The sequence below is a fragment of the Python bivittatus genome, unplaced genomic scaffold (assembly GCF_059951505.1).
Source record: "Python bivittatus isolate LINGU-HERP-01145 unplaced genomic scaffold, Pbiv_v1 ctg000410_np1212, whole genome shotgun sequence".
NCBI lineage: Eukaryota > Metazoa > Chordata > Lepidosauria > Squamata > Pythonidae > Python > Python bivittatus.
In genome coordinates, this window is record NW_028277067.1 from 3,579,199 (window position 1) to 3,600,379 (window position 21,181).

Genomic DNA, 21,181 nt, shown 5'->3' on the forward strand with positions numbered 1-21,181 from the left:
GTCTGGGCCACTAAATAGCTTTGCTGAGACATACGATCACCTTCGAACCTCAATCTCTTTCTTGCCCCATTCTTCCTGATAGCCAGCTTTGGAGGAGATATCTTCCACAACCACAGGGATAAGAGGACAATACTTGTATTATAGATTATAGTTGTGCTCACACACACACAGTATTTTTATATTAACTGATTCCTTTTCCCTCTTATCCTTTTCCCCTCTGTGGTTCTTTCTTTAGTCTTTTTTATCTGTTTACAATTATTGTGGATATTTAAACAAGTTCTAACGCAAAGTTAGGGAAAACCAAAAGAAACAAAGAAGAAATAAAGCAGAATGCAATAGAAATGAAGATTTCATGTTGGTTTGCAGCAGAATTTTCTCAATCTGGATGTTAAACAAATGCTGGTTTTTAAGTTCTTTTGACTTGGCCCTTGAGACATCAGGCAACTATGGAAATGTTAGTTCCCCAAGTTCTATTTCCTATCACGGCATAAATGATCTTCCACATCAGTGATTTCTAGAGAAACGTGAGGTTCTTGAGAACTTTATAGTGTTTTTTCCAATTACAAGACCTGTAATGGCTGACAAGTTTCCGTGAAAGCTTGTCCGACAGTATCTTCTTCCTGCAACAACTCTCACCTTGTAGAGCAGGCCAGCACAACGTGTAGAGGGAAATGGGCCATGCTGCCACATTAGAAATAATTGTGGGCCGCACAGGAATAGCTGACACCCTGATCAGCTGTTTGGCAGCTAGAGGCATGGAAGCAGCAATGGAATTAGCAGCGTTGGAGGTGCTCAGCAGCATGTCTTTTGGGGCAGAAGTGGCTGCAAAAAACTAGGCAGCAACGGCAGATCCTTCTTGGCAGCAGTAGATTTGTGGAGCTTTCAAAAAATGCCAGTGGATGTTGCGCAGGCCTGTTAATTCTTGGGAGGTTCTCCAGGGTACATTCTTAGGGCACACTGAGCAGCAGAGAGGCAAAACAAGCCTGACCAGAACTGTCAGGAAAGATGCACACCTTGGAACAACTTTCTCCAATCAAATGTCCTCCAGACATTGCAATTCACAATTCCTATAGTTCCCTGAGAACACAATCCTTCCCCATGCTGGTTAGAATATAGGGAGTAGTGGCTTAATGTAATTGGAAGGCAGCAAGTTAAGGAAAGGTTCCTTAGAACTCTGCACCCCTTAACCATTACCACCAGCAGAATTCATTGCCATTTTCAGCTGAAGCTGGAGAGGTAGTAACTAGTGCTGTTCAGGCCAGAGAATGCCCCTGTATAAACACTGAACCAGTGCATTCCAGTCTCAAGGCTGGGAAAGTCATGGCTAAGAATCCATTAACTTCTAAGGTCAGGAAGGAAAGGCTTAAGATTTTAAACCTGAGAGCTAACATACAGGCTTTGTGTTCTGCAGCAAGGCCTGTTTTGTGTGTATATATGACATGTCCAGCTGCATCAAGTCCTTGAAGGTTCTACTTTTAGCTAGTTCCTGAATAGGACAGAGGTTTTGGAGGAGCAGAAGTTTATAGCTATTCCTGACCCAAATATGACAGATGAGCACATTTTCTCGGCAAATGGGTTCAGCAGCACTACGAAGGCAGTTTTTGAAATATGCCCAAGCACAATTTTACATTTCTGGCTGTCAGAGCATCAGCTAACTTGGCTCCACTTTTCTTCACATCCTTCCCCTCTCTAGATGGATCCAGTACAGAAGGCAGTAATCAACCATACCTTTGGTGTACCCAATCCGCTCAAGAAGAAGCAGTTCATCTCTTGTAATATTTGCCACCTGAGATTCAACTCTGCGGTAAGCTACGTCCCTGATGCACTAGGGCCAAGCATATCGGTGGGAAAAAGGAAAAAGAGAGAAACAATATAGATAATGATGTCAGTCTTGCTTATGAGTGGCACAACAACTCACATAATGTTTTAGTGTTCAAAGCACCTAATCTGATAATTTGTAAGGAAGGTAATGATTGGCAGTGCCTTCATATTCTAGAACAACCCAAAGCTGAAAATATCTTAAAGCTGAGTTTGTGGTAGTCTTTGGCAAGGGTGAGATTTGGGCCTGTGAAGGCCTGATTTATGGCTTACAGAGCAGAAAGCACAGCAAGTCATATTAATAAGTCTTATCAGAGAATGAGCATCCACCACAGACTGCTCCTTCTAGGGATTGTTTAGTGCACCATCCAAATCAAGGACTTGTGCTTCTTCCTCTAAGTTTCTGTCTCTAAATTGTTTCAAGAGGAACAAGCTAGAACTTCTAGTGTGGATGACGTATTTAACAAACCATGGGTAAAGCCACCTGGTTTGTTCATCATGCCCACTCATGGAAGGGGCCTACAATCACAGTCAAAGAAGAAGGTAACAGCATGATAATTTGCTTGCTTATATGTCATAAAACATGGCACATCATGTTATGCATGCAAGTTCATTGAACATTATTTCTACCAGCCAGGCATCTAGGGAGTTCTTATGCCATTTCAACTCCTTTTGGAAAAAAGATATCACACATTTTTTTGCAGGAAATATCTACTATTGCCTCTGCTGCCACTTTCCACACCTGTGTTTTTTCCCTTTTGGGGGGGAGGCAGCAATGGGCTCTTAAGGGCTTGCAAAGGGAAGCCATGTGTTGGTGTTCTCCTCTATTCTGCATCCAGAAAGTCAGGCAGGGAGCTTGCATAGTAAAGCGCTCTGTTTGGAAGGCTCTCTTTTCAGCCTGTGGGCCATTACTTGAATCTGGCCAGAAGAAGGGACAGCAGTATACAGCCATATTGTCTCGTAGGCAGACTTCAGCACAGTGCCTGGTGCCTCTCTCTCTCTCTTTTAACGATAAAAGCTGTGACAAAAACTTTCCTGGGCAGAATTTTCTTTTTATTCCATGCTCTCCTAAAACATTATCTAAATGCATTCATCCAGCGTAACATGGATTTTCTATACTAAAGGTGGCAGAACGTACTATTTATTTACATAGATTTACTAGAACCAACCAACATACTAATGTTCTTTGACTTATACAAATCATAATGTCACACATTTTCTTGTGCTTCCTAAAGAAATTATCCAAGATAATTTCATCACTCCTCTACCCGTAGAAATTAATACCCAGGCAAAAGGGCCTATGAAACAGAAGTATCCAAGGCTTACAAGGCTTACAGGAGAAATAACCAAGGAAATCTCTGAACGCCAGGAGAATAAGTGGATCAAGCAGGGCTCCTTTGCCCCAGTAAAAGTCTGTCTATAGTCTGAGTCACTGAAGACCTGCTTGAGCTTAGTTATAAATCAGGCTCTGTTTTTCATCTTCCTTCTTTTGCCTTTCCTTGTGCTAGATGTGTAGGACTTGAGCCTCACGGTTGGGCTAAGTGACCTTCAGCACTATCCTGTTTGTACAGCGTGGCCCTCTAGCAAAGCACTGCGTCCTCTCTGTTTTCATTTTGTACATGCACGCGCGCGCACACATCCACCCACACCCCTTTGCCGTCAGGCTCCCGTTTCATCTGATGACTTTCGCTCCCTCCCTGCCTCATGCTGTGCATCCATATAATTCAATTCCTGGCATTGTTCATTGCCTGGCGAAATGGAGATAAGACACGTTGCCCCTGATTAAATGCAGCCCATTTCTTGTTTCAAAAAGAGCTTTTGGGCAAGCAAAAAAAAAAAAAAGGAAAATAAAAATGTGCAGCTTCTGAAAGAATATGCAGCAGACGGCTTTGCCATACAAAATGAAATAATATAACTAAATATATTCACTTGAAGTGGAGGGGAGGAGAAGGACATAATTGTCGACCATTGTCCCTTCCTGGAATGCATAGCTAACATGAAGTGTATGTTCCCAGGCAGCCATGCCAGTTCTGTGTATATGTGTGTGTTTACACTTTGTGCTTTCCTTCATCCAGCCCCTTTAGCTTTTCAGTGAAAAGGATGAATAACTGAAGTATGTGTTAATGTCCTCTGTCTGTTCACTGCTGATAAAATATTAAAAAAAAGAAAATACAAAAGACTCCCCCCACCCCCAAAAGCTTGTGTACTTAGCAGTCAAAGACGATTCTCCCGATTCTCACTACAATGAATGGCTCTCCAGCAAATTCATGTGAATTTAAGTCCAATCTGAATTAAAATGAGGGTGTTACACAGAGGTTCCTCTTAGTTTGCATAATGGTTGAAGAAGGAAATACAAGTGCTCAATGCCCAGAAAGGAGAAGTATGGAAAATTCCCTATTGCTCTATTTTTGATGCATTTTTTGTTTTGATGGGGAATGTTTAGCTTATGCCTGAAATCACATTTTATCCTTATATTCTTAAAAGATCCACTTCACTTTTGTACACTCAGTTCACTGTCGATCACTTGGCCTGCCTATCTGTTTGGCTTTTTCCAAGGGCTCAGATGGGAGGAAGATGTACACAGAAGGATTATTTCTGTGCTGCTCCTCAATACTGTAAAAAAAAAAAAAGAAATGGGGAAATTGGGGAAAAATAGCAAGGTAGTTGGGAAAAAAGTCATCTGCTGCTGCAGCAGGAAGATAAACCAGGCTTCAAAGTGCTACTCTACCAACTAGAAAAATGGGCTTAGCAAATCACTTTGCATTGTAGTCTCTCTTTGATCTTCCATAATATGGAATGGCCTTAATACTCTTCTCTATCACTCAACCCTCCCCTCCCGTTTATCTCTCTCAGAATCAAGCTGAGGCACATTACAGAGGCCACAAGCATGCCCGGAGACTCAAAGCCATTGAAGCAGTGAAAAATAAGCACAAGACAGCTGACAATAGCAGCAGCAGCAGCCAAGAAAAAATGGCTGACTTTGAAGCTGCACTAGATATCAGCAGAGACACCACTACCAACAGCACAGGTAAGAGGCAAGCTGATCTAGGAAGAAGCCTTCTTCTAGGCAGATTTTAGTTTGGGGAAACTTTCATACTTGCCTGTAATTTACCTCTCCTGTTGTTGTCTAGTGGAAGAATAATCTTAGCTGAGATGCCACTACAATGGAAGCAAATACTAGTTACCTTAAAGGCTTGTTAATCTTAGAACCATTATTCCAAAGAAAATAAACGTCTTCCTCTTTTGTTAGCGCAATCCAATAGCTTGCTAGGACTGAGCCAACCAATGACAGAACATTGGAACCTCATGCTGATGTCCCCGACAGAGGAATCACCAGCCAAGATACCTACTGGCGTCATGTCCCTGGTCTCCCCATCAGTTTCAGAGCCCTTGGAAGGAGCTCCAGATAGTGCAAGTGTGACATCTGCAGCAGCAGCAGCAGCAACAGCTGGTATGGAGGTGCCAGCCACTGAATCTGGAGGAACCACCAGCTCAGCACCAGAGGTGGAGAAAGAGGGGAAGAAAATCAGGCAGCACTTGTACTGTCCCACTTGCAAAGTAACAGTTAACTCTGCCTCTCAGTTGGAGGCTCATAATTCTGGTAAGGAGCCTTCATGTGGGTTTTCTCCAGCTACCACATAAAAGGCCAAGCTAGACTATACAACATGTCTACCACTGCTGTAAAAGATATGACATCTGGAGCCTGTTGCATGTAACCCATGATAATTCAGAGGCATTTGCAGGATTGAAGGCTTTTGTCTAAATGATGAAATCAGGGTCACAATGCAAGCTTCACACCTTTTGTACATGTGTGCGTCATCGTGATGGATGTACAAAAGGGGGAGGACTTGCATCACCATGGTGCAATGATATTTTCATCATTTGCCTTCTTGCCCCGTCCAAAACCTTCGTTCATTTCACCTGCCAAAAACATTTGTCCAGGTATTGATACTGGACCAAGGGTAGTTCCATTGTAGCAGTAAAAAGGATAAGTAACTCCTCTTCCTCTACAGAAAATGTTGAATGCTACCAGAAGATACATCAGCTTTCCTCACTGACATTGATAGACTTTAATAACTGAAGCCTATAAAAAACTGTAAACCAGACTTCCCCAATCTGGCACCTTTCAAATCTCCTAGGACTGGGACTCCTAGAGTTCTCAACACATATGGAGGCTGCCACCTAGAGAAGGTGACCTATTACCAAATTTTGCTCCAGTGAACTACATTTAGTGCTGAAATAATACGTTTCTGATTTTTGGGATCCTTGATCAATTCCTTCTAATTAATAAACAAGTGTGTTTAGTTCATTAGTAGATTTTTGGTTTTAGCATTCGTTCAGCAGGCATGGTAATAGGCTATCCATAGAATGGAAGAGATACAGTAGCGTGAATGCCATGAGAGGAGAGTATGTTGAGAATAGGCGTCATTTACAGATACTGCCCGCCAGATTTTGCAATACTGTAGCTGTTCACTTACGGTGAGTAAGATGAAGTGTATTCAGAAGCTTGAGAGCTGGTTCTTTGTTTCCTAAAGCCAAAAATGATTATACAAATAGGTAGGCTTGGCTAGTAACTTATTTGTAGGCTACTGTTTGCAATAGAAAAGAATTTGGATAGAACTTGGAATCCCAGTACTCTTGAGAAGCACTGTGATTCCAAGTTCTATCCCAGTTCTTTTCTGTTTTGACTCAAAGAAAAAAACAGCTGTACTTTTCTATCCTTGCATGATGCATCATGAAATCTTCTTGCAGCAATCCAATATCTCTTTAATACTTCCTCCATTTTATATATATAAAAAAGTACACAACCAATTTTGAGTTTCTGTTCTGTTCAGTAAAATTTTGTTTTCCCCCACCGTCACTATCTTTCAATTATTTAATTGTCTCTACTCTGATCTGGGGCCTTCCATGTTGGCTTGAGATGCTTGATGCTGTAGTCCAATGCACTTGGAGTATATTAAACTAAAGTAGGCTAGACTAACCTTATGAATAATGTTAATGAACTTGAAAGCTTACTTGCTTTTGTGAAATTTTTGGATTTTATTTAATATTGTCATTTTCAAATTGCCTGTAGAATTTTCTTTCTATAGAATAATGAACTGCTTTATTTTCACTTTTAATTTTTAAGGCTGTCATTTTTTTTTTCTTGATGTCTTATGTTTTCAGGCAAAACAAGGAATCACAATAATTAGGACAGTTAAAAATAAAGAAAAATGGATTCATTTGGGATTTGGCCTCGCCTTACTTGCTATCTCTATTCTACCTAACAGTAGCAAAAAAAGAAAATACAAAGGTGATCCCTAAATAGTGCAATTGACAGAAAGGCAAGATAAGTTCATAAAACCTATTAAAAATAGACTAAGATACCATAACAGAATGCATAAACTTATATCACGGTCTCCGGGTTTCTAGCCTGGTGCCTTAAGCACTATACCAAACTGGCTCTCAAACACTCAACTAGCTCTCAAACACTATATTAAATATATATAAAAAGTGCATGTAGCAAGGAAACAAGTAGAAAAATGTAACATCATCCAGATGTTGTGTCAGACATCTGCCCTAGATTTTCTGAACAGCCACCTTGATTCTGGCATCATGGAACTGCCCCATCCCTTTGAAGCATGGCCATATCTGCCTCTTGTCTTAGAATGCCTCCTGCTTATCAAAGTGCGAGAGCCAAGTTTTCCTTTTTTGTTCCCAAACTCATCTTCTCTTCCCCACTCCCAGGAGCAAAGCACAAATCGATGCTGGAAGGGCAGACTGTTTTGCCGAGGCGAGGCCGAGGGAAGGTCCTTTCCCGAGTGGGACACAAGCCCAAACGGATTGGCAGCAAGGGCAGCCTCAACATTCAGAACAAGGCCTTCCAGTGCCAGGTGTGCGAGATCTTTGTCAACTCAGAGACGCAGCTCAAACAGGTGAGTCGAGCAATCTAAGCAGGACAAAGTGGCCCCCGCAGCTCCTCTGATTGCCTGGAGGACTGTGATGAGGGCTGTGCTGAATTTTGAACATTTTTGAAAGAAGCATTTTAAGGTGGAGAGAAAAAGGGGAGTGGGGAATTAATCTTTCCATCCTACTCCCACCCCCAAGTTTCAGCTTAGGCCTGTTCATTAAATTTCCATTAAGGTTAGAGATGAAGTTATGTTGCAAGTGGAAATTTCACCATATTGAACTACAGGCTAAAGTGAATGTTGCATTAGGACACCCGGAACGTCACTCCAACAGTCTTTATAAAATAAACAAAGCCACATCTTAAGGGGCAGTCAGGATGGAAAAGGGGCATGGAAGGCCAGCTGCTCATGTCTTTCTCCTCCTTGAATTTTTCTGCTCCAAATAGTGTCCCAAGCAGCTTTTCACTCTCATCGGATTTCAAATATATATTTGCCTTCCAGGAAATCCTACACAAATGGCTTTTCCAGTGACAAGAGAACGATCAGAGTTAATGTTATGTACATCTGCATACAGTATCTAATTAATTAATTAATTAATTAATTAATTAAAAATACTTTCATGCTACCTTGAGTAAAGTAACCAAGAAGATTAAAAAGCAGCAGCATAACAACAGAAACAATAACAATGATACAGAGAAGCCTTGATCCCACTGACCCCCATTTAATGGACTTCACGTGTATTGGACAAGATTTCTTTCTGAACACCCCCTGAAGTAACAGACAAGTCCTTTCAATCCAAAGTAGTCCATGTTAAATGTTAAATTTACATTACATTTACATTAATTTCATGCCATCACGTTGATTTACCTCATTTGCATAATGACTTGAATATACAAATGATGCAAATTACATCATTTGCATTTATTTGCGTCATTTGTGTAATAACATCATTACCCAAATAATGTCATTCACGTCAATGTGTGTCGTTTGCATAATGACATAATGACGCAAATCACCATAAATGATGTAATTTGCAATTTAATGACTGTTGAGGAATAACGGACACTCCCTCCCCCAGTTGAGAGCTTTCACTGTATTAGTAATATCTGTAGTAACTACACATTCGTGTGTGTGTGTGTGTGTGTGTGTGTGTGTGTGTAACAGTGAAAAGCAATTTAACTCTTCAAAGAATTTTTAAAAAGCAGCAGCCAAGAACAACATTTTAAAATAATCAGCAAGAACAGAAAACATACTGTTGGAGGGGAGCATTTGCACCTTTGAAGAACAAAAGAATATCGGAAGAGGAAACATTTGATCCAGTAATGAAACATCATAGAAGTGGGAGGGCTGTCCTCTCTCAGGAGAGCATTCAAGAGGCTGAGTGCAGCTGAGAAGATTTTCTCTTTTCCTGACAAATATAGCACAGATGCTGATGACAGAGGCATGAGAGACTTTTTAACAGTCTTCAACAATTGGGCGGGCTAAGCTGATACAATAGTCTTTCAAATATCTTGGTCACTTTTCATCTCAAGAGTGAGCAACTCACATATGAAGGAATGCATTCTAGAAATTGTCATCAGGGATGCCATCTTGAAGTGATTTGCCACAAACTAGAAAATGTAGCTGGTGTCATTCTGTATTAGTCTCTTGTCTTGTGTTTCTCTTCTTTTATGTCATTCTAGGCATTATCTACCTATATCCCCCTGGAAAAAAATATATTTTAAAATAATTGTACAGAGACCAAAAGCTGAATAGCAGAAGCACAAATTAATTATTTGAATTGTAATTATATCCATATTCTTTCATTTCTGTTGCTTATTACTGTTAATGTAAAACTTTGAATTGAGCATTTTGAATCAAGCCCTAAAATAGACTAAAAGTTAGTTATCCTGTTCTGCATTTACCTTATTGAGCAAAAGACTCAAAGAAAGATGCACACGTAGTTCTTGCCACAAAGACAGGGTGGTATCTCTCAGTTCACTCTACCAGACAAAAGTGTCAGAGTAAATGGTTAAAAATACTGGAGTCCTACAGCCAAAGTGATATCAAAAAGCTCATCATGATCCTGTTGGTCAAACTGAATCAGAATAGGTACTTCAACACAATCAAAAACACCTTCTTTCAGTTCCTTCCGCAAATAAAAACACAGAACACTCTAAAGCTCTGTCAGTAGAAAGTTTAGTACAAACAATACCAACTGAAGGTGACAAAGGATATCAAGACGTTATTATACAAATTACAGCTCTTACTTTCTAGAGCAGTGCAGCAGCAGTGAGGACAGTATGGTGACCAGAGAACCAGAAACATCAGATTGGGTGGTATATCAGAAGAAGGAGGTAAACCATGAGTCAGTCTTGCTAGGCCCAACATGGCATCTCAGGATCCAGAAGAGGGTCAGGTCCCCATTGGATCCGATTCATCCCCCCAGACATAAGCAAAGCAGTCTCCAGAGCTGGGTGATATGGAATACTAAATCAGTGCATGGGAAACAGAGGCATCCCAGAGCAAGCAGGAAGAGAGGAGAGCCTGTCACCATTATTCTCCTTGAAAACCATGCAAAAGTTTCAGTTATTCCAGAATGCAGCAGCCTGATTATTCTCCAGTATAGGCTGAGAATATGACACCAGTCCTCCGGATCCTATTGGCTTCCTGCTGGCTTCTGGGTGCAATTCAAAGTGCTGTTTTTGACCTTTAAAGCCCAATGTGAGTTGGTCCTGAGGACTAGTTTCAACCTGTCCAACATGCATGTTCCAGGAGAACCTGCAAGTAGTTTCCCCCAGTTTTACAAGGTAAGGCTCACAGACTCTGTTTCATGGCCAACATCAATTCCAAATTCTACCAAGAACAAAGCTTATTCCCCATTTTCTGTCCAGACCCTTCCCACCCTAGAGAATGTGCTGGATGTGTGCAAGACACTAATAATTTATTGAAACATATTCTAGAAAGGTGGAAGGTGGTTACTCTTTTGGTTACTGCAAAATAGTAACCTAGGGAGATGAGTTACAATTATCTATCAGCAGGTGGGTCAGGAAATGTAACACTTTGGTGTACACATCCAACCCCCCCCCCCCACCCCCCAAAATGTCCTGCTATTACAGACCACTCCATGGGGAGAACAAGCAACTGCATCAGTCTTTAACAGTAGGGTTCTTGTTAAGGGACATTTGGCAGGGACCTTGGCAGAACCATCTACAGTATGTTTATTATAAACATTATAGGTTGGACAAGTTTGCCTTCACAGGTGCACCCTTTGGGTGACCAGTGCTACAGAGGAAGTATTAGCTTCTATTGACTCTCCCTGGGAATACTGCTGTAATGTATCTCTTTCCTATTAGCTGAATCTTTAATGACCAAGAACAGTAGTTGGACTTACCATGAAGTACCTTTCTGGTCACTGAAAGATAGCCCCAACAGCCTTGCTCTACAGTTCTGAGGACAGACTAGGAGTTAGTTCAAGCAAGTCAAATCATTAACTAACTTACCTGTTCAATATTCTTCTTCCATTATCCCATGTTTTCTTTCAATGGCAAGTTTTTTGGCTGTTACAGTAAATTACACAAAGCTGAACTACTCTCAGATCAGATCAGTGTATGTGACTTAAATGAAGGGTTTTTTCTTCCACAGGACAGGAAGAAGGCTTAAGTCCTGTCTTGTAGCTAGAAGAGGTGGAGGTGTCCCTTTCCTTTTCTGTCAAGTCCATCTTTGGGTGACCAGAAAAGTACTTCACTGTAAGTTCAATTACCATTCATAGAGCTTCAGCTTGGGGTCTTGAAGGATTCGAAAGCCCTCCTGCCATGAACCAAGGAGGGGAGGAGAGGCGTAGTTTTTTCCTTTGTTCTTCTTTCAAGATGTTTTTATTCAATGAAGGTGAAAGGGCTCCATCTGCAAATACACTTTAAGTTATTATTCAGTTCTAAAGTTTTTCTTTTTAGTTGCTGCCATTGTTACATTCTTTACACCAGCTCTAGGATCAGTACAAAATTATTTCCCTGTTTGAAGTGCATCCAGAGGCTGGAGAAGTATTGGATGTGGCTGGTCCATAGCCTGTCCTCCGGTAGACTTCCTTTTGCTTCCCCCCGCCTCACCATAAAGGACTGCCCTTAGAAATTAGCAGGATGGAAAAATAAAATTGATACCAGCCCTAGGATTGATATAGGGTATCTGCTGAACAGGGGGTATGCTGGGAGCCACATGAGCTATGGATCCATGTCCCCTTTGCCAGTTTCCAGCACACCTCTTTTAGGCCCTTCCAATTCTATACATAACAAATATAAGTCTTAAAATTCTATTTATTTTCTCTTAGGATCCTGGTGTCCAATGATATGTGTCAAACTTCCAGAATAGTTATGTGCATCCAGAATGAATATACAATAAATACATAAATAATCTTTGTTAAGTGAACCTGATTATGCAGACCTCCTTAAATATGTAAAGAGTAGCTTTCTTGGGTCAGGATAAGCTTTAGTAATCAAATTAATGATCAAATGTTCACTATCTTATTGAGTAGGAGTCATTAGGCAATCATTGGACTGGTACACTAACAGTGGAGTCCAGCTGGTCTCCTGCCCACTCCTGACATGACCCTTGAAGATACCTTGGAGGGCCTCCTATTTAATTGATAATGGCGGGGACTTTTGTTTTTCCATCTACAGCATATGAGCAGTAGACGCCACAAAGACAGGCTTGCAGGAAAGCCACCAAAGCCCAAATACAGCCCGTACAGCAAGCTACAGAAGAATACCGCCCTGGCAGTGAGTATTCTCAAGGTATTTGTCACAGAAGGTGCCAGGTAATTGTGTGGTGTATTGAAAATATGGGGGACAATGAGGAATTTCCCCTGGTGTTTTAATTATTCTTGGAAACCCAGTCACCCACTCTGTGGAGAGTTGTGTCTGAGCATTGAACTATCTCATCCTACAGCAAAATTGCAGGTAGTACTGCTCTCAGCAACATTTGGAAACTAGAGCGAGAGATAACTGCTTGCATGAGAGGAAACAAGAAGAGTAGTGGGACAGATCAAGAGGTTACAATTCCCAGTATTCCCTTTTCTCTGTATGCATCTTCTTGTAGTGCATAATTAATTTAGTGGAAGTAATTGTAGCAGGACTGTTGTAGTGGCGAAGAGATCAGATAGCTGTTTAAAAAGGATTAGACAAATACATGGAGGAAAAGATCTATCACTGGTTAAGTATATGAGATGGACCTCAGAAGCCCTCCAGATGCTGTTGAGCATCAACAAGACTCACCTTGTATCCCCCCTAAAAAAAAAAAAAGGACAAGCTTTATTTTCTTAACAGGAAAAGCCATTTTAAAGGATAAGGAAGGCTACAGCTGGGGGAAAAAACCCTTTGCTTACCCAGCTATAACACAGCCTTAACCTCCTACACATACATGTGCGCACACACACATACACAAACACTTTGCCTATGGCTTCTTCACTGCTGGCAATAGATGGACATTTGAGCTGATTCAATAGGGCTACTTGCTACATTCTTTTAAGCTTCACCCCGCTCCAAAAGTAAAAGAGATTTTATCACAATAAAGTCATACAGAATTGCTGTAAGCCAAGAGGGGAACAATATATGGTTCTCCAGATGATGTGGAAATATAATTCACAGCATCCCTTGCCATTCATTGCATTGGTTGAGCTCCTGAGGAACATCTGGAAGGCTTCGTGTTGGCCATTCCTATTTTTACCCAATTATTTGCAAACTACTGTTAATTCACCTTTTTCAAGGCTGAACCAGGGTGTTAAATAAGCTTTGATACTGGGTCCCTTGTTTAAATTATTTACTGCAATATTAAAGCAAATCCTCTCTATGTTCCCCTTGCCTTTTGAAGCTGCTTTGCTCATGTACCATGTGTGTCTCTTTGTGCCTCTTCCCTGCCCCTCATTCTCACTCTCCACAGTCCAAACTGGCTCTGCAGAAGCATCTCACGAAGACCTTGGCTGCCCGGTTCCTGCCAAGTCCCCTGACGCCTGCCACTGTGTGCACTTTGCCCAGCCCACTAACTCTCCGACCAGCTGCTGCTACCCTCTTCCAAGCACCAATCTTTGGACCAGCGCTTTTTCGAACCCCCCCAGGCCCTGTGCGAGCAGCTACAGGCCCTATCGTCTTTGCCCCTTACTAGAGAAACCCCAAGGTTGTTTGGGTGGTGAATTTTAGATGAAAGCTGTACAAGGAAAATTGGGGAGGGTGGGTGACTTTACAAGGCTGTGTTCTGAGCAAAGGAAACACAGAATCTTTGAAGTGGAACTTTTTTTTTATTTGTTTGAGGTTTCCATATGTGTCATTAACTCAGTTATATTTGGAAATAACTCTTCCTGTTGTCTGATACTCCCACAATGCACCAGGCTTTCTAACACTTGTACACCTAGAAGCACAATCTCACTTATCCAGATGGTCTGGTGGTGAAGTCAGGAGTATATTCAAAACATCTGAGGATTTAAAAGTATCTGCCATTGTACACAGAATTCTATTAATTAGGAATTTGTGGATGAGGTCAGACTACATACAATTTAGGAATTGTGTGATTGGAACTCCAAACAGGTTTCTTTTCCAAAACACACCTGCGTGGATATCAGATTTTGATGCAGATCCTAATTCAGTTCACATTCCCCTTCTCACAGCTACAAACCTAAGAAGGGGAAAAAAGTAAATAGTGATGATCTGACCCTGCATCATTCCCATATTGATAAACATTTATTATTATTCTTGTAAGATACTAAGACATCCCTATACTTGAAGAAGGAACTGAAATGGGTCTTTGAATTGAAGGAGAGGAAAGGAGAAGAGAATGTCTGTGTGAGTATATGGAGGCAGGAGAGAGAGAAGTGTTGTTGCATAGGCAGGAAAGCTTAAGTTGAGTTTCTGAAATATTTTTTGCTTATGTATGGAAAGAGGTTTTTTTTTTAAATGTATGGAAAGGATTTATGTGAGTTATAGGAAAGAAGGATATGGAGATCTTAAGGCAGACTTCCCCAGCTGGGTGCCCTTCCAGCTGTATTGACAAGACCCAGAATTTTGAGCCAACATGAGAATTCTGGACTTGTAGCTTCAACGTAACAGAAAGGCACCATAGAGACCATATTTATAGTTATTATGGTATGCATTGCACAGGGCAAAGGAAAAGTAAGAATCTGGAAGCATATAGTAAATGCACAGTAGGGAACTATCCATACATATCTGCCCTGTGTCCTTGAGCATTTGAAACGACTTATTCCCAATTTCTGTTATCATATTCATGCCAGTCTAATGGATCAGACCACTGTTGGGATCTACTTAAACATACTGGATGAGGAAGAAAGGCCAGAGCCAGGATTTCTATGGTGATGTTCATTGGTAGAAGGATAAATGTCAGGAGTGTCAGAGTAGTAGAGTTCAAGGACACCTGAATTTCAGCTTTTAGATGCAAAATCCAAAACATAAAAAGCTACTCTATGAGAAATATGTTACCAAGCACGAGTTCCAATATAATGCCTTTGAATTATGCATATTTGAGCCATATTTTGTGCAAATGTGCTTGTGTTTCTTACCCTTAGATAATATTGTATGCTGCAGTTTCTGGAGCTTTTTGGTTCACTGAAAAAAATGTATCTAGTTCCTAAACATCTAGGGCCAGAGTGGGTCAGAGACTACATCCCTATTTCCTGTTGCAGAGCATAGAATATTGGCCCCCACAAACCAAATTCTACAGGGCAGTGAGAACTGGAAGAGATGTGTGCCAAGCACAGTTGCCATTCACTTCAGCAAATGAAGCAAGCCATGGACGATCTTCCAGTACCAGTAGTTATTAGATACATTTCACGTGCCTCCGTTATGGATATCAGTCAAATACGGAGCGTGAACTGAAATCCGTTGGCTGAAGCTTTCTTCAAGTTTGCTTGCAGCTGTAATAATCTCTGACACCTTAAGAGAAATAAGGGAAATATTTATTGAGCAGTTCTTTGGATATGCCCACTTTCGGGGGAATGGATGCTTGCATTACATTGGAACTAGTCTGCATTTGTTCTTACAGTACTTATTTGTGCAGATCAGCCTTGATATATGAAAAGATAGAGAGGTGATTTGGAGGGATTTTGCAGAGTGCTTTGGGTATTCCAGGAAAGAAAAGCAGGGAAATTTAGAGCTTGGAAATCAGAGCTTTGAATTGTATGACTACAGGTGACCATTTACCAAATATAGGTGTGTATTTAAGTACTTGTTTAGTGGTTGGTTGGTTGTGTCATCCTGGAATGAATGTTCTCTGTTATTTGGCAGAACATTTCAGAACATCACTTTACTGTGTGATGGTATGCTGCCACAGAAGTAACAGAATAAACACAAGAAAAGGAGGATAGATAAAAATCCTTTTCTGTTAGACAATCACATATTAAAGAGTAGGTAGCTCAAGACATTTTTGAGCTGACAGTATGAGCAAACCTTGTTGAGGAGCAACTGGCAGGTCCAGCAAGACACCAGGTTCAAAGTCATGAGGTTCCAGCAGTTCCCACCCACTTTACAACCCCCTCCTTTATCCACGCTTTATCACTTCTACCACTCATTCAGACTGGCAACAGCTCTCCAAAATCTTTCCCAGTTCCTGCAGTTCTGGATGATTGTACAAGCAAGCCTTCTCCAACCAGGTGCCCTCCAGATGTATTGAGCCAAAATATATGCTGGATGAAAATAGAGTGAGTTGTAAATCCCGGCATATCTGGGGAGCACCTTGTTGTGAAAGGCTGGTTTAAGCTAATTGCACCAAGTGTTTGGTACTCCAGATTGCTTTTCAGGATTCTCTTCACTCTTTCCTTTGGAACCCTCAGATCCTTAAAACCGGCCTTAACTCAAAGTCTGGGGCTACTGGGCACTACGGGCAAGCCATAGGAAAGGACGATGATTGTCACACCGTTCTCATAAACTTCCCAGAGGTATGGAGTCTGGCCATTGTTGAGGTTCCTCGATGCCGATTCTATTATATCATGCAACTAGATCACTTTAGCAAGGCATCACGTGAAGCCAATAGTATTTTTTTTCTTTGACTGAATTTCCAGTATGCCAATAGATATGAATCTTATAAACATGTCAACTCAAGCCACACCCTAAATACAAACCTACCCAGTAGCCATGACCTGAGGGTATTACGGAATAGAGCTGGAATCAAACAGGCAGCATTGATGGCCACAACCAAGTGATGAAACATTCCAATCTATGCAAAATACTAATGGAATGATTGTCATTTGGTTTCCAGACCTGTTACTGATTCCTCTGTTATGCTTGTTTCTACGCAGAAGACAAGGTTGAGGTCTCTGGCCAAAATCTGTATATAAAAAACAAAACCGTTCCTGCCACAGGGATCTCCTTGTAGATATGAAATGTTCCTTTTCATCCTAGGATCCCAATATCCATTTCTATTTATTAAACATGGAAAATGTGCCAATTGATTCAGTCTGCTGAAATGTTGACATTGCCATGAAGTACAGTAAACCAGCTGCCTGAATTGGTAGATTTTGAGTGCCAGGATAACAGAATGGCAGATATCTGACCCAAAGCAAGAAGGTCTTCTCCGCCAGTCCCTTTGCAATGAAGCATAGTTACTTTAAACTATGGGAGGATAGACATGAAACAGTATTTATCTCTCTCTGTGTGACTTTTCAGACATAAACCTTCATTCCTTGCCAAGCCAGTAGCTCAAGCCCAAAAGGCTGTCCTTCTGAAGGACAGCAAGAAAATCTTATCCTCCATTTCCCAAGTGCTGGGAAGTTCTGAGAAACTTCTTCAATTTCTAGAGAAGCTGAGGAGAGAGGTAACATTTGTAGAGCAGGGAGGTCTGTTTGAAAGCATCCGTACTGTGTTTAAAACAAACACCTTTATTTTCCCAAATGTGGGTGGGGAACAATACTTGTAGGAGTAAAAATGGTTGGCGCTATCTGGATGGTACCCATGATCTCACCAAACTACACAACCTACAACTTAGTTTTGCAAGTGTTTCTAATAAGAAAGAGAAGAGCAAAGGACGAGACAAATATGTGATACTTCTGGGGAAAAAAATTGTGATGGATTCATGGGGAAAGGTGCAAGATGGCCTAATGTCCCAACATTCAACTTAATATAACGTATATCTTACTTTTCATGCAAAGTTGGATTCATTCTTTAAATGTGATTGTTTTCTTCACCTGTAAAATATTGTCACAAAACTCTGTTTATGCTCTTTTGCGTTTTTGTGTTGAACAGTAACTGTTTCCTAAGGCAGTTACCTTCTGGGGGAAAACATGCAAGCCTCAGAGTTCAACTAACAACTCACACAAAGTTGCTGTATTTTCACCAAGCCCCTGCTTCCAGCTGCTCTTAAATCTACTTCCTAAATAATTTCCAATCAGAAACACTCATTTTGTAGCTATAAGAAATTATGCAAGTTTGCACTATTTTGTTTAGCTTGCTTATTTCGTTATAGGTTTTGTAAATGGTGGCAATTTCATTTTGGGGACATGGATATGTTACTTTATAATTCCAACAGTTTTCTCCAGACAAGCTGGAGATGGAAAAATGACTCTTGGCAAATAATATTTGATAAGTGGCAAAAAGAGGCAGAAATGGGGATAAGAACAGCTTAGAGAACATGAGGTTACCATATCTCATCAACTAATAAAACCATTTACATTTCTCTCCCTTGGCCTTTCTCCCCAAGGATTTCTTTCTTTTGCTTTTAATCTCAGCATCTCAGGATTCCACAACAGCTGCCAAGAGTACTGCATTTGGGCCATGCTGCCTGACAGTACTTCTCAACTCAGCCCAGAGAGCTTCAAATGGGAAAGTTGCCATAGTTAGCTATTTCTAACATTTTTGGGTTTCAGTAAGATTTACAGCACAATCCTATGCATGTTTTTCTTAGGCACTGATCATACTAAGTTCAGTGCCGCTTACTGCTCCGTAATTTTGTTTAGGATTACAGCCTTAGCAAATGCTAGCTTTAATTGCATCAGGAAAAGGTGATGTGGTAGATTAAACATTATAGGAATTTGCAAGGAAATCTGTGGTTGCAGAGAATTGAATCAAACCATGTGTAGAAGACTGTAATGCTTATGATAGATTAATTTCAGAGTTCTTGCCAATGTTCTCTGTTGTTTAATGTTAGCCTGTTTCAATTTCCTTCAAGCCACTGTGCTGCTTCGTACCTGGCATATTTCCGTAATACTAGTAATTAAAAGATTAGGAAATGTATGATTCTTTTTTAAAAGTGCCTTATTCAATCAGGCAGATTTTTAAAAATGATTGCAAAAATGATACGCTCCCCCATTCTCATATAGGAAACCTTGCATATCATCTATACAAATTTATGCATATTTAGTTGATTGATCAATAAGTTTCTGAAATATGGTAGCAATGTTAGAGATGATCTTCTTATAAGAGAAAATATTTATCTTGTTCTGCATGAAATGCATTGTGACTAGGTTACCATCCCAGCTGCTACTCCTAAGATTGTTCTATCTGTATAATCAGATGAAAATATTTATTTATTTATTTTACTGGGCTTATAGGCCATTTTAATCACTATTGACTCTAAGTGGCATATCTACCTGACACTTGTAAATCAGGTTAAAACATAAGAATACAGTGATAAAATCAGAAGCATATCAATGTACATAAACCCCAGGAGCATCCATTATAGTAATTAAAAAAACTCTCCAATGCCCTTACAACATCCCAACTGCCAAGGCCTGCTAAACAGCCAAGTTTTAATGGCCTTCTTAAAAGCCAATAAAATAAGAGGTATTTGACTTTCTGGGGGAATGCCTCTATGCTTGTTGAAAAAATAAACTTCAGTGCTAAATACTTAATATAAATGTGTAAATAGTTACAGCTACTTGCTTGTGCTAAGTAAGAATCACGTTCAGGTGGTCAAGAAGGAAACCTGACCACCTTAGGAGAAAGTTGATTTTCCTCCCCTGCCAAACTTCTCAGATAGCCAAAGTGCCACAGATCGTCTAAAGAGAGGGAAATAACACTGATAGGTGGGGTAGGACCCAGACCCTTAATGGTTTAGGATGTTGTGTTGCAGTCCTAAATTTCCTCATGTTAGTGAGTTACTGATATTGCAAAGGATTATGGGATGCATCTCTGGAGTGATGTGTCGTTTTCCCGCACCAGCTGCAGTGTGATTCTAGAGCAACGATGTGTAGGATTTAGGGACACACCTTGCTCTGAAACATTATCTGTTTAGCTAGTACAGGTTTTGTATTACAGATTTCAAAACATTGGTATCATAGATTTGCAGTGGGTAGATTGGCACAAATGGAATGTCAGAAAAGGATTACAGGAAGCTGGTTCAGTATGCAAAAGGCTTTTATGCCTCATCCTGCTGAGGAGAATAAAATGGGGACAGGGAGAAGAAGAAGAAGAAAAGATATGGAGTTTGATTACAGGGTAGAAAAAAGAGGTTAACAGAAGACAGTTACTGACAGATTACTGTATATCAGGAGAAAGAAATACCAAAATCATAGCTGGAAGAATCTGCCTGTAGAAAGTACAAAGGACTATGATAGGCCAATACTGTATTTGGCATCTTAGTTGCAGAAGTACTTTACTCAATGATTCATCAAATGCTCCAGTTTTATGGATGTGAATACTATTTTTGTGGCATCCTCATTGATTTTTGGAGCATAGCCATTTGCAATGAATATAAAATAGCCTCATTTTCTATTTTTCACACACACACACACACACAGAGTTATTTATGGGCAGCTTGGTAAGCTGCACAAATCCTACCCTTTTTTTACCAAAACAAGGCATTATGGGAAAAAGCCAGCTTCACCCTACAGTATTGCATGGAACAAGTCTAGATTTTCTCAACTCTGGTGATCTAGCTTGACTGATGGAATGATGTTTTCAAAATCCAAGAGGGTCTGAAGGCAGGTTTCTGCTTGCAATTGCGTCGCTTTCTTTGGATGCTACTGAGTCTTGGTGTCACATTTTAGTTTCTCTTACTGTGACCCATGTATGCTTCCTGCAGGATTCTGCTTTACCTTTCAGTGGCCTGGATATGCTACTTGAATATTAAATTACTGTAAAGTTCCAGGTTCCTTATAAAGACCTTTATACACATCTTCAACTAACTTATGGCAAGATTTTCCATTTATCTGAATGCCAACTTTCCTATTGGCTGATCTGAGAAATCCTCTGGCCTTTCACTGTGATCCTCATTTCCTTTCTCGTTCAGAGCACTCCTAGGATGGGTCTGTTAGTTGCACCTCCCTTTTCTGGAACTCTTCATTCTACTTTACTGAGTTGTAACATTTGGCCTATCACTGTGTTTTCCCTCCCAGGATTTGCAGTGGTGCGTTATTTTGCTTCTCTTTCCAGACATATGATCTAGACTGTCTTTTAATGGACTATGTCACATACTACATTGGAAATGTACACACTGATGTTCTGGAAGTGGATATACAAGAGCAATGTATGAACACAATAAATACACATGATATGATACAGGTACAC

At 40.5% G+C, this 21,181-nt stretch overlaps 1 protein-coding gene across 1 annotated transcript in view; it reads left to right on the forward strand.

Moving 5' to 3' along the window:
• ZNF385C (zinc finger protein 385C) overlaps positions 1 to 13,911 on the forward strand; it is a 106,250-nt gene extending 92,339 nt beyond the window's left edge. The window contains exons 3-8 of the mRNA XM_025166820.2: positions 1,694 to 1,804; positions 4,672 to 4,846; positions 5,069 to 5,419; positions 7,546 to 7,733; positions 12,359 to 12,472; positions 13,617 to 13,911. Of these exons, the coding sequence (XP_025022588.2) occupies positions 1,694 to 1,804; positions 4,672 to 4,846; positions 5,069 to 5,419; positions 7,546 to 7,733; positions 12,359 to 12,472; positions 13,617 to 13,838 (1,161 nt within the window). The 3' untranslated portion in view covers positions 13,839 to 13,911. The remainder of the gene's footprint in view (positions 1 to 1,693; positions 1,805 to 4,671; positions 4,847 to 5,068; positions 5,420 to 7,545; positions 7,734 to 12,358; positions 12,473 to 13,616) is intronic.
• Positions 13,912 to 21,181: the final 7,270 nt, after the last annotated feature.